The sequence below is a fragment of the Macaca fascicularis genome, chromosome 20 (genome assembly GCF_037993035.2).
Source record: "Macaca fascicularis isolate 582-1 chromosome 20, T2T-MFA8v1.1".
NCBI classification, from domain to species: domain Eukaryota; kingdom Metazoa; phylum Chordata; class Mammalia; order Primates; family Cercopithecidae; genus Macaca; species Macaca fascicularis.
Genome location: NC_088394.1, coordinates 85,497,589 through 85,510,864, shown reverse-complemented (window position 1 = coordinate 85,510,864; position 13,276 = coordinate 85,497,589). Strand labels below are relative to the sequence as shown.

The 13,276-nt window shown below is 55.4% G+C and overlaps 1 protein-coding gene and 1 non-coding gene across 2 annotated transcripts; both read right to left on the bottom strand.

Annotated features, from left to right (window-relative positions):
- Positions 1-9,497: 9,497 nt before the first annotated feature.
- On the bottom strand, positions 9,498-12,359 carry RPL13 (ribosomal protein L13). Its single transcript, XM_005592813.4, has 6 exons — positions 12,328-12,359; positions 11,979-12,102; positions 11,675-11,816; positions 11,294-11,467; positions 10,169-10,225; positions 9,498-9,691 (listed from the first exon to the last, which is right to left on the bottom strand). Exons 2-6 carry the CDS (start codon positions 12,080-12,082, stop codon positions 9,533-9,535), a joined length of 636 nt encoding a protein of 211 aa, XP_005592870.1. The 5' UTR covers positions 12,083-12,102; positions 12,328-12,359; the 3' UTR covers positions 9,498-9,532.
- LOC123570708 (small nucleolar RNA MBII-202) lies at positions 11,527-11,610 on the bottom strand. Its single transcript, XR_006694962.1, has one exon. It is a non-coding gene; the product is annotated as a small nucleolar RNA MBII-202 (small nucleolar RNA).
- Positions 12,360-13,276: the final 917 nt, after the last annotated feature.

Sequence of the window (13,276 nt, the reverse complement as noted above, 5' to 3'; positions counted from 1 at the left end):
CCTCTGCTCTCCAGTCCCTTTCATCAATAGCCTAGTTCTTCCCCCGCCTCCCCAGGAGGCACCATCCTTTCTGGGGAGTTACTCAGAAGGGCAGGTGCTGCCAGGGACTGTGCCACATCGGAATTGTCCCCCAGCACCACAGCCTTGGTGGTGCCGCAGCAGACGTGAAGCCTGAGGGTAAGACAATGGGGAGGCTGGACAATGACCGGACCGGGTCTGATCTGCCCTCCACTGCCCTGCCCCTCTCGCCTGTGCAGGAGGCCCCTGAGACGGACTGTGACGTCCAGCCCCCAGGAAGGGGGTCTGGAGAAGGCTGTGGAATGTCAGCCCCCTTTCTTCCTGGGCCACCTGCAGAGAAAGCCCCCAGGCCCTCCACGACCACAGCCCTTCCCCTGCCCACTCTGAGGCTGTGGGAAAGGGAGGAGCTCCCGGGGCCCCTTCTGGCACCAGGCTCTGCCAGTGTCTGGTCTTCCCCACGGATTCCCTAGCCGCAGCCCATGAAGCACCTGCCCAGGTACAGGTAAGGGAAGAGGCCAGACTGTGTTAGGAATGAAAACTTGGGGAAGGTCAAGGGAAGAGATGCTTGATTATTTTTAGACAGAGTCTCGCTGGGTCACCCAGGCTGGAGTGCAATGGTGCAATCTCGGCTCACTACAACCTCCACCTCCCAGGTTCAAGCGATTCTCCTGCCTCAGCCTCCTGAATAGCTGGGACTACAGGTGCCTGCCACCACACCCGGCTAATTTTTGTATTTTTGTATTTTTATTTTTTGGAGACAGTCTCCCTCTGTCGCCCAGCCTAGAGTGCAGTGGTGCAATCTCAGCTCACTGCAACCTCCGCCTCCAGGTTCAAGAGATTCTCCTGTCTCAGCCTCCCGATTAGCTGGGGTTACAGGCGTGTGACACCATGCCCACCTAACTTTTGTATTTTTTTTTTTTTTTTTTTGAGACGGAGTCTTGCTCTGTGCCCCAGGCTGGAGTGCAGTGGCGCGATCTCGGCTCACTGCAAGCTCCGCCTCCCCAGGTTCACGCCATTCTCCTGCCTCAGCCTCCCGAGTAGCTGGGACTACAGGCGCCCGCCACCTCGCCCAGCTAATTTTCTTGTATTTTTAGTAGAGACGGGGTTTCACCGTGTTAGCCAGGATGGTCTCGATCTCCTGACCTCGTGATCCGCCCGTCTCGGCCTCCCAAAGTGCTGGGATTACAGGCTTGAGCCACCGCGCCCGGCCAACTTTTGTTTTTTTAGTAGAGACGGGTTTCACTGTATTGGCCAGGCTGGTTTCGATCTCTTGACCTTGTGATCCACCCGCCTTGGCTTCCCAAAGTGCTGGGATTACAGGCATGAGCCACCGCACCCAGTCAATTTTTAAAATTTTTGTAGAGACAGGGTTTCACTATGTTGCCCAGGCTGGTCTTGAATTCCTGGGCTCAAGTGATCCACCCACCACGGCCTCCCAAAGTCTGGGATTACAGGCGTGAGCCACCGCGCCTGGCTGGCTGAGATGAAGCTGAAAATTCAGAGACGCACTAAGGGGCAGGGAGTAGTTTGGCACACTGTGGTCCCAGCCTAGGGCCGTGCCTGGGAGGCAGCAGGTGCCCTTAACTCGTAAACTTGCGGACAGCAAGTCACCCAGGTGCCGAGGCAAGAGACCAAGGGCACGAGCTGTTGCAGTATAATAAAATATATAAAATAAGAATAGTCATACTAGATATGGATAATAGATATGATTATATATGAATATCATTAATCATTAGTTTGTAGCAATTACTCTTTACTCCAATATTATAATAGTCCTCACTCTTGGGAGGCCCAGGCAGGCGGATCACAAGGTCAGGAGATCGAGACCATCCTGGCCAACATGGTGAAACCCCGTCTCTGCTAAAAATACAAAAAAAACTAGCCGGGCGAGGTGGCGGGCACCTGTAGTCCCAGCTACTCGGGAGGCTGAGGCAGGAGAATGGCGTGAACCCAGGAGGCGGAGCTTGCAGTGAGCCGAGATCACACCACTGCACTCCAGCCCGGGCGACTGAGCGAGACTCCGTCTCAAAATAAATAAATAAATAAATAAATAAATAATCCTCACTCTACAATCATAACCTAGGAGAAACCGGGCCATACAGAGTTAGGAGCTGAAGGGACATAGTGGGAAGTGACCAGAAGACAGGAGTGTGAGCCTCTGTGATGCCCGGGCAGGGCCACCGGAGGGCTCCTTGGTCTAATGGTAACGCCAGTGTCTGGGAAGATGCCCGTTGCCAAGTGGACCGTGGTCTAGCGGTAGCGTCAGTGTCAAGAAAAAGCACCCGCTGCTTAGCAGGCCGGGAAAGGGAGTCTCCCTCTCCCCAGGGGAGTTTACAGAAGACTCTACTCCTGCACATCTTGTGGAAGGCCTGACGTCCGTCGTCCGGGGCCCGACCCGGCGTCCGTCATCCAGAGCCCGACCCGGCGTCCGTCGTCCGGGGCCCGACCTGACACCCGTCGTCCGAGCCTGACCGTCCCCCTGTGGTGCTGTGCTTCAGTGGTCACGCTCCTGGTCCGCTTTCGTGTTCCACGCTGTACACCTGGCTCTGCCTTCCAGATAGCAGCAGCAAACTAGTGAAAGTACTGAAAGTCTCTGATATGCAGAAACAACGGCATAAGCTATCTCTCTCTCTCTCTTCTCTTTCTCTCTGCCTCAGCTGCCAGGCAGGGAAGGGCCCCCTGTCCAGTGGACACGTGCCCCACGTGACTTTACCTATCATTGGAGATGGCTGTCACTCCCTGCCCCTTTGTCTTGTATCCAATAAATACCAGCACAGCCTGGCATTCGGGGCCACTACCGGTCTCCACGTCTTGGTGGTAGTGGTCCCCGGGCCCAGCTGTCTTTTATCTCTTTGTCTTGTGTCTTTATTCCTACAATCTCTCGTCTCCGCACACGGGGAGAAAAATCCACTGACCCTGTGGGGCTGGACCCGACATAAACTGCTCTTAAATTGTCCTCCCTTCATCTCCCTGCCTTTAGGTGGCCCCTCTGCCTCCCCTGCGGCCGCCTGTCTGCCCAGCACCTGCTCCACATCAGCCCCTGCCTCTTTCCTTGTAGCCCAGTGCTCTCACAGCGCCTGGTGTGGTGGGCAGTGCGATACCTGCTGAGTGAGCCACACAGGGGCCCAGAGCCGGGGCCGGTCATGCCCTCAGCATCGGCAGGGGCTTCGAAGCAACTGAAAACTCTTCCAGCCGACGGAGGAAGAGAAAAGGCTACCAGGAAATTCCTGGAACTGCAGGGCGGTGCCCTGAAGCCCAGGGTGAGGACAGTGAGGGCGCCCGCCCCGTCTGGACTCCGTGCCCACCCGGGACACGTGATGTGACCTTTCTGCCCACAGACCTGTGGCTTCACAGCCATCAACCTGTGTGGGGCCAGCAGGGCCTGGGCTCAGCTCACCGCAAGGAGCCTGGGCAGTGCAGCAGCTTCTGCAGAGGGGCAGAGCGGGGGGCTCTGCCTCCCATTCCCCAAAAGTGGGTTCTGATGTTGGAAAGTCAAAAAGAATGACCGACATCCACTATCGATGCTGAGTTTGCGGTCTATCCCACCACACCATCTCCTGAAAGAACGCCTCATTTGCTCTCCGAGTCAAAAGGAAAAGAGCAAGCAGGAAAGAAATGTTGTCAACAGGTGATAGAAGGCAAAAGTTCCTTAACTCATAAAGACCAGCTGCAGTTCAAGAAAATGATGAACATCGCAATGAAACACGAGAGGAAGCAGGTCACGGGGCCCCAGAGAGACAAGAAGGTCCAGTAACTGGAGATGCCCAACTCTGTGAGCAAATGAAGACAGCAGCCCTCCCGTTCTCCTGCCTGCAAGACCGCACAGACACAACGCTGTCTGCCCTTCACAGGCACAGAAAGAAGCCAGGTCCGTCTAGGTGCCTGGCACAACACAGGGCACACAGTGTGGCATCAGCTGGTTTCATAAGAAACAGAAGCGGCCGGCTGGGCGCGGTGGCTCAAGCCTGTAATCCCAGCACTTTGGGAGGCCGAGACGGGCGGATCACAAGGTCAGGAGATCGAGACCATCCTGGCCAACACGGTGAAACCCCGTCTCTACTAAAAAAATACAAAAAACTAGCCGGGCGTGGTGGTGGGCGCCTGTAGTCCCAGCTACTTCGGAGGCTGAGGCAGGAGAATGGCATAAACCCGGGAGGCGGAGCTTGCAGTGAGCTGAGATCCAGCCACAGCACCCCAGCCTGGGCGACAGAGCGAGACTCCGTCTCAACAAAAAAAATAAATAAATAAGAAATAGAAGAGGCCGGGCGCGGTGGTCATGCCTGTAATCCCAGCACTTTGGGAGGCCGAGACGGGTGGATCACGAGGTCAGGAGATCGAGACCATCCTGGCGAACACGGTGAAACCCCATCTCTACTAAAAATGCAAAAAATTAGCTGAGTGTGGCAGCGGGCGCCTGTGGTCCCAGCTACTCAGGAGGCTGAGGCAGGAGAATGGGGGGAACCCGCGAGGCAGAGCTTGCAGCGAGCCGAGATTGCGGCACTCACTCCAGCCTGGGGGACTGAGCGAGACTCGTCTCAAAAAAAAAAAAAAGAAAAAAAAAGAAACAGAAGTCCAGATTCTTGTGCTGGAATATGCTCACACACCGTCTCCGGACAGACCTGGGTGCAGCTGCTCCCAGGGTGTGGGACGTGAAGCGGCTGTTTGCTTCGTTCTCCTCACTTCTGTGTAGCTGGACTTTTTTTTTTTTTTTTTTTTTGGCCAATGGCATATATTTCTTCTATAACTTTTTTTTTTTTTTTTTTTTTTTTTTTGAGACGGAGTCTCGCTCTGTCACCCAGGCTGGAGTGCAGTGGCCGGATCTCAGCTCACTGCAAGCTCCGCCTCCCGGGTTTACACCATTCTCCTGCCTCAGCCTCCCGAGTAGCTGGGACTACAGGCGCCGCCACCTCGCCCGGCTAGTTTTTTGTATTTTTTAGTAGAGACGGGGTTTCACCGTGTTAGCCAGGATGGTCTCGATCTCCTGACCTCGTGATCCGCCCGCCTCGGCCTCCCAAAGTGCTGGGATTACAGGCCTGAGCCACCGTGCCCGGCCTCTTCTATAACTTAAAAAAAAAAATTTAAGATACAGAAACCATAAAAAATAAATGTGACTAATTATAAAGAAAAAACTAATACAGGGAGACCCAGGAAAACAGAGAAGAGGATGCAGATACCCACTCTTCTCTGGCTTAAACGAAATGAAGAAAACACCAAATAACCTAAAATGACTGTAATTTCCCTCTAAATTACAACAGTTCTAATTAGCATTATTTCTTCTTCTTTTTTTTTTTTTTTGAGACAGGGTCTCTCACTCTGTCACCCAAGACGGAGGGCAGTGGCACAGTCTCGGCTCACTGCAGCCTCGACCTCCCGGGCTCAAGCAATCCTCCCGCCTCAGCCTCCTGAGTAGCTGGGACTATAGGTGCCGCCACCACGCCGGCCAGTATTTTTATTTTTTTGGTAGACATGGGTCTTTGCCATGTTGCCTGGGCTGGTCTCAAACTCCTGGGTTCAAAAGATCTGCCTGCCCTGGCCTCCTGAAGTGCTGGGATTACAGGCAGGAGCCACTGTACCTGGCCTGTTTTTTGCTTTTTAAATGATTGCAATTACATATATTTTTAACTAAGCAACTACAGGATAACCAGATTCCAAATAAAACTATGCCTGGATGGGAGAGGAACACATGTTAAAATTCAAAGATGCACACTACTCTTCCAGGGTTGAAACTACTGCATAATATGTATTTTTTTGAGACAGGGTCTCGCTCTTCATCCAGGCTGGAGGGCAGTGGAGCGATCTCGGCTCACTGCAGCCTTAAACTCCTGGGCTCATGCCATCCTCCTACCTCAGCCTCCCAAAGTTTTCAGACTAGATAGGCGTGAGCGACCTCACCCAGCCCTGCATGATAATTTTAAAATAGAAAAGGAATCTTTTTGGCCGGGCGCGGTGGCTCAAGCCTGTAATCCCAGCACTTTGGGAGGCCGAGACGGGCGGATCACGAGGTCAGGAGATCGAGACCATCTTGGCTAACTTGGTGAAACCCCGTCTCTACTAAAAAATACAAAAAACTAGCCTGGCGATGTGGCAGGCGCCTGTAGTCCCAGCTACTTGGGAGGCTAAGGCAGGAGAATGGCGCAAACCCGGCAGGCGGAGCTTGCAGTGAGCTGAGATCCGGCCACTGCACTCCAGCCTGGGCGACAGAGCGAGACTCCGTCTCAAAAAAAAAAAAAAAAAAAAAAGGAAAAATACAACCTGGGAAAACTGAAATTCCTAATGTCTAGCCAAAAGAAAAAGCAAAATAAACAATACATGGAGAAAAATTGTGTGCAGCTCCCGTCAGCACCAGTCTTCCCCTTTAGCTGGGGCCAGAGCAGCCGGCGTGAGAAATGGCGCATCACCAGGGCATTACCAGGGCACGCGATTAGCCCCTCCCGAGACTATCCCTGAGCAGTTCTGCAGGAGCTGGAGCGCACCTGGCCCCATGATCCCCATGGGCATTGCTGGCAAAGCCCCGCCCACCGTGGGAGATGCACCTGCCATAAAACCAACGCTTCTACAAGGCCAAGGGCGCCACAGAGCCAGTCCGTGCTCCCCGGGGGCGACAGGCTGAACGGGAAGTGCCCGCACACCGATGGAATCCTGCAAAACGGAATGAGGAACCTGGGTGCACTTCCTCCCCTGGGCAGCAGACACAAGCTCGTGGCACACGGGTCCGTGTCTGAGTCTTCACAGCTTGGCTGCACTCCCTGGGAGGGCTCGCATGGCTGAAATCAAGGTGTTCCCCAAAGCCGTTTTGCTGAGGCTGGGTCGGGGCCCTTCCTCTCAGCTCCCAGTGACTCATGCCACGGCAGCTGCCCCTCAGGGCCGGCGGCACCTGTCTGCAGCCTGGCACAGAGGGCTGGTTCCAGCCCAGGTTCCACAGCGCCCCCTAGGTCACGCCCACACTCAGGCACGTGTCCCCACCAGCCACCAGCGGGGCAACCTGGGCCGCCAGGTGCTGAATCGGGCGGTGCCCAGGGACTAAGTTAAACAAAGGGCCCCTTTGCACGTGGTGGCAGAGTCTGTCTTGGAGCAGACAGGCCTGTCCCCCGATCAGGAGAGATCTTGCTCCAGCTACAAGGTCTGGGTGTCAGCAGGGAGCTGCCTCACCCACCTGCCCAGTCCCCAGCTATCCTGCAGGGAGCCTTCCGCAGTCCCAGAAGGGCGCAGCCGCACCTGCTGCATCTCAGGTAGTGGAGCCGCAGGCAGTAGGCAGACCGGCCCAACCCACAGCCACGTCCGGCACCAGACTCACATTGTCCCAACGTAACCTAGAAAAATGACCTATTGCTAACGGCGCTGGCCAACAGCAGGGTCCGAGACACCACAGAGAAAATCCACCCTCTCCTGTTAGGGGTCTTAATGGATTAAGCAAATGGAGAGAACATAGGGTTAGGAACATGGCCCTGGGGACTTTTCGTTCAGTGAAATGGGGAGGACGCTCTGGCAGGTTCAGTGCAGGCTGCCCTGCCCCAGGTGCACGGACGATACCTGAACCCCCCGATTTCCCCGTGAAGTCAGCTGGTAGGAGAGCCCCCGGAACAAGCAGATCACAGTGCTTTGTAAAAGCAGCAAGGGGTGTGATGGGGTGCAGACCTCTACTCCACTTACCACATCACACTGCACAGCTACTCCAGGTGCTCCCTGCAGACAGCAGGAAAGGCCCGTCCCCTAGTGTGGTGTGGTAGGGAGGAAGCAGGCTGGAGTGCCCAGTGCCAGTGACCCCCCCAACACCCTGTGACCAGCCTTCAGCCAGGTTGGAGTCCACCAGAGACCTTCATGCCCTTTCATGTGAGGATATGAGCCTAGGTTTAAGCTTCCAACCATCCACCTTGCACAACCTTTTTTTTCTCTTTTGAGACAGAGTCTCGCTCTGTCACCCAGGCTGGAGTGCAGTGGCACATCTCGGATCACTGCAATCTCTGACTTGCGAGTAGCTGGGATTACACGTGTGTGCCACCACTCAGCTCATTATTGTATTTTTAGTAGAGATGAGGTTTCAGCATATTGGCCGGGCTGGTCTCAAACTCCCAACCTCAGGTGATCCACCCACCTCGGCCTCCCAAAATGTTAGGATTACAGGCATGAGCCGCTGCGCTTGGCCCACCTTAACTTTAGAGGACAAGATTCCCAAACATACAAACTGATCAAACTCAGCACGTACACTGTAGACATGAAACAGTAGCCAACAGCCTCCAAATCATCTACTAGATGGCTTAGGATCTGTTTCCAAACAAGCAAGGTGTCATCAGGTACCAAGTGTGACTGAGTGCAGCAGCAGAGGTACCAGCATCACCCATTTCCACGCCAGTAACAGCCCACTGGGTGCCTCAATGCCTGCACCTGGCAAAGGCATGCAGAGAAAACAATCTGACTCGGTCCCTGAAGCTGCTTCTCTGGGGCTGTCATGGCCATAGCTGCCAAGGAGAGCAGGTGCTGCTGTGAGCTGGTAGGACCAGGGCAGCCTGTGTCTGGTGTCTGGGCACTGCACAAGGAACCATGCTGCCCTCGGACACAGAAGACATGGGGATGCCCAGCTCAGACCAGGGCACCATGGCACGCTCTCTGGCTGCCTCTCGCCCACGAAGCAAAAACAATGGCTTCAGAATGTTTAACGGGAGAGGCCGACACTTGGCAGGGCCATCTAGTACCTTGGTGTCGGGGTGAAGACGCCCAGCGAAGGGAAGGGTCAGGACCATGGTCACCAGGCACAACAGGCTCAAGAACGATGCCCCGAAGTCCAAGATGCTACATTAACTAGAAACTACTTTGCTTAAAAGAGGCAACTCTAGGTTGGGTGCAGGGTCTCGTGCCTCTAAACCCCTCTACTAGAAAAGCTGAGGATTGCTTGAGGCCACGAGTTCAAGGCTGCAGTGAGCCATGACTGTGGCACTGTACTCCAGCCCTGTGTGCCAAAGACCTTATCTATTTTTTTAGACAGTCTCACTGTTGCCCAGGCTAGAATGCAGTGGTATGATCTTGGCTCGCTGCACCCTCTGCCTCCTGGGTTCAAGTGATCCCCTCACCTCAGCCTCCCAGTAGCTGCGACTACGAGTGCATGGCACCACACACAGCTGATTTTTAAATTTTTAGTAGATACGGGATTTTGCCATGTTGGCCAGGCTGGTGTTGAACTCCTGAGCCAATCCCAAAGTGCTGGGATGACAGTGTGAGCACCAGCCCAACCTTATCTCTTTAAGAAGAAGAAAAAAAAAAGTCCACTCGGCCAAAGTCAGCCTCTGTAACCTCCCCACAAGAAAACCATTTTACATCAGCCACTGACCAAACCACCCAGTGCTTTAACACAGAAAGGAAGGCATAATCCAGGGCTTGGACTGTCTTTCAAGAAAGCCCCAAATCCCCTGTAAGGAAGTCACAGCAGCGAAACCCCATCCCAGGCCCAGCAGCTCCCACGAAATACACCACGGGGAGACCCAGCGTGACTGCTGACTGATTACAAGTCCCCAGGAGGGCTTTATTTTTTCTTTTCAACATCCTGTTCTGCGGCTTCCTTGGCTCTTTTTGCCCGTATGCCGAAGAGCCGGGCGTTGGCACGGGCCATGCGGAGACTAGCGAAGGCTTTGAAATTCTTCTCCTCCTCAGTAATGACTCGAGCTTTCTCCTTCTTATAGACCTAGAAGAGAAACACAAGTTGTTGAACCCAGTGTGTCAATGGGCAAAGGCACAATAGGCATCATCAGAACCCAGAGGACTTCGGGGGATGTAAGGGCAGGTGTGCTGCCCAACTGCGGAAAAGCGACTCTTGAGTCAGTCACCTTCCCTGTGATTTAAAAAAAAAAAAAAAAAAAAAGAAAAGAAAAGAAAAGAAAAACCCTCCCTGCCTGAGCTACACACGGCAGCTTAGGTCTGTAAATCCCAAAATTCAAAACCAGTGTAAGCAACGTAGAGAAACTCTCTTTCCAAAAAAACTTCCCAATTTACGGCTTCGTGGTTGCAAGAAGTAAAAACTAAGAAATATTCTTTTCCACAAACCTCCACACACAGCACAACTGCCACCATTAACTTTCTTAGGCCTGATCCCCATCTCAGATATCCATGTGTTCACCCACTGATCTCGTCTAAAGCTGGATTTGAGCAAGTGTTAACTTACATTCCGGATGGGCATGACCGGTCCCGTCAGCTGGGTGGCCAGTTTCAGTTCTTCAGCCTGTTGATGAACGAGAAGAGTTAAGTGCCTTTAGCCGCGCTGCCCCAAGGACTCCACCCCCGCCTGGCCCGAAACTTCCCCCTGGGGATCCCGAGTTCAGCACCAGTGTCTGAGCCTTTCCTCCAACATACTTTGTGTCCCCAGTGTTGAGAACAGTCATTACTAGTTAGGTGGCTATCTTACTGAGTTGACACAACACGCATGAGACAGTTATATCTACCTGTGAACCAGGAACGGGGCAGAGAAAATCGTTCCTTAATTCAACTACCCGGAAACGTATACAATGGACTTTTATCAACCTTACCCTACAAGGTTTTTCTAGAATATTTTGGAACACGAAGCATTTTTTTTTTTTTTTTTTGAGACGGAGTCTTGCTCTGTCACCCAGGCTGGAGTGCAGTGGCCGGATCTCAGCTCACTGCAAGCTCCGCCTCCCGGGTTTACGCCACTCTCCTGCCTCAGCCTCCCGAGTAGTTGGGACTACAGGCGCCCGCCACCTCGCCCGGCTAGTTTTTTGTATTTTTTTTAGTAGAGACGAGGTTTCACCATGTTATCCAGGATGGTCTCGATCTTCTGACCTCGTGATCCGCCCGTCTCGGCCTCCCAAAGTGCTGGGATTACAGGCTTGAGCCACCGCGCCCGGCCTAATTTTTGTATTTTTAGTAGAGACGGGGTTTCACCATGTTATCCAGGATGGTCTCGATCTTCTGACCTCGTGATCCGCCCGTCTCGGCCTCCCAAAGTGCTGGGATTACAGGCTTGAGCCACCGCGCCAGGCCAGAACACGAAGCATTTTAGGGAGACAATGATTTCAACGGAAAAAGCTGGCTCCAAGTCACACAGCCTTTGCCGTGACCACTAAGGTCATCCCTGCTGAAAACCACAGGTGAACCTTAGTAGTCCCGATTAGCTCGTCATCCTGCAAGACAGGCGTATCCTGCGGATCACAACGGCCACGAGGTTTTGGTTCTTCTCACCCCAGCAGGGCCCAGGGACGGGTGTCGCCGATAAAGGAACCCGGCCTCACTTTCCCCGCGCGCCAGGACGGCCGGAGAGCCCTGTACTCACAGAACTGTCTCCCTTCTTGGGGGCCGAGGGCTTCCTGGGGAAGAGGATGAGTTTGGAGCGGTACTCCTTCAGCCGCTGCACGTTGGCCTGCAGGGACTCCGTGGACTTGTTCCGCCTCCTCGGATCCACAGAGATGCCGATGGTCCGCGCCACCTTCTTGTGAACGCCGGCCACCTGCCCCAGAAGCGGAGAGAGATGGAGGCGGGCCCGGGCCTTCGCCGCCGCGAGGCCCGGATGGAGAGGCCCAGCGATCAGATGGAAAAGGGTTCAAACGTGCTTTCATCAAGGCCGTCCAGCGATTCCGGAGAATGTCATCACGCGACTGAGGCCAGCACAGGGGACTCAGGGCCCTCCCGACACCGCGGCGCTGCCACTACTCACCCTGAGCTCCTCCAGGCTGAAGCCGCGGCCAGCGCGCACCTTCGTGTGGTACCGAACCGTGGGGCAGCGCACGATGGGCCGGATGGGCCCCGACGCGGGGCGCGGGGCGATGCGGCGCGCCTTGGCTTGCCGGGCCTTGCGTCTGGTGGAGAGAAGCCCAGCGGCGGTCACCCTCGCCTAAGGCCGCCAGGCGAGTGCTCCGCGGCGGCCGCAGACAGCGCCCCCCGCCCTGGCACCGGCCACCCCCAAACCAAGGCGCAGCCGCGGGCGCGAGCCCCAGGGGCGCCCCGAGCGCAGGGCTCACCTGCGGATCTTCCGGGCCGGCTGGTTGAACCACGTGGCCACGCGCCGCTGCCAGTCCTTGTGGAAGTGGGGCTTCAAGATCATGCCATTCCGGCTGGGCGCCATGGCTGCCTACGGCCCTGCGGCTGCGAACGCGAGGGAGCGAGTGAGAGGCCGCGCCCCGGGCGCGCGCACCCCCCGGACCTCCGCCCTGAACCCTCCAGCCTGGGCCGTCCGGCCGCGCCTAGAGCCCGGGCCCCGGCCCAACGCTGTCTGCGAAAAAGAAGGGGCCCATCCATGCCCGCGCTGGCAGCAACGCCAGGCCGATGGCGCCGGATGAAGCCCAAAGGCCGGGACCGAGTCTAGCTCACCTCCTGCGCAGGAAGACAACCGAGCGGAAAGGAAACGGCGCCGCAATGCACCCTGGGATGATAGCAGGGCCGGCCAACCAGAAGCTCCGGGCGCTCTGACCAATCAGAGCCCGGAAAGGAGGAACTGACGTCACCGCGCTCTCTCAGGGCCGCCCTCGCAGACATGGCGTCGCTCAGAGTGCGGCGGCGGGGCAGTGATGCCCGGGCCCTGCGGACCCCGCGGCCGGACTTGCTTGACGTCCGCCGTTACTGCCCCGGCGCTTCAGCCGCTGCGCGGGCCGCGGTGGGCTCAGGCCGAGTCCCGCCTTGCGGACTAACGCGCGCGCGGCCAGCATCTGGGCGGACGGCGAACGGGCGACGCCCCGGCAATTCTTAAGTTTGTTCGCGTTTGTGGGACACGTTTGTAGCGCAAAGGCAGGAAAACTGCAATGAGATCCGAGTCTGCGCAACCTAAGGCCGTCGTCCTCCTTGTTCCAGCGTTTATTCTCCTCCCATCCATTTAGAACTTTTTTATATTGAGACAAGAGCCTCACTCCGTCGCCCAGGCTGGAGTGCAATGGCGTGATCTCGGCTCACTGCAAACTCTGCCTCCCGAGTAGCTGGGATTACAGGCGCCCGCCACCACACCAGGTTAATTTTTTGTATTTTAGTTTAGTAGTAGAGACGGGGTTTCACCGTGTTGCCCAAGCTGGTTTCGAACTCCTGAGCTCAGGCAATCCGCCCGCCTCGGCCTCCCAAAGTGTTGGGATTACAGGCGTGAGCCACCGCGCCCGGCCTATGCTGGTTTTTTAAAAGATAAAATTAACATATCTTGAGTGTTTTTGTAAGCAGGGAGTTCAGTTCCGGATGTGCATTTTCACATCGAATCCACACAACTCCGTAAGGAGCAGTTACTGTTGGCCTCTGTCCCCCCTTTCCCTTGGCCCAGGATTAGGTGACTTCTCTAAGG

Coding starts and splice junctions, on each gene's coding strand:
- RPL13 (XM_005592813.4), bottom strand. CDS start 12,082: ATGGCGCCCAGCCGGAATGGCATGATCTTGAAGCCCCACTTCCACAAG. Junction 11,817..11,978: donor CCGGCCCGGAAGATCCGCAG/GTGAGCCCTGCG, acceptor TCTCTCCACCAG/ACGCAAGGCCCGGCAAGCCA. Junction 9,692..10,168: donor CGGTCATGCCCATCCGGAAT/GTAAGTTAACAC, acceptor TTTCTCTTCTAG/GTCTATAAGAAGGAGAAAGC.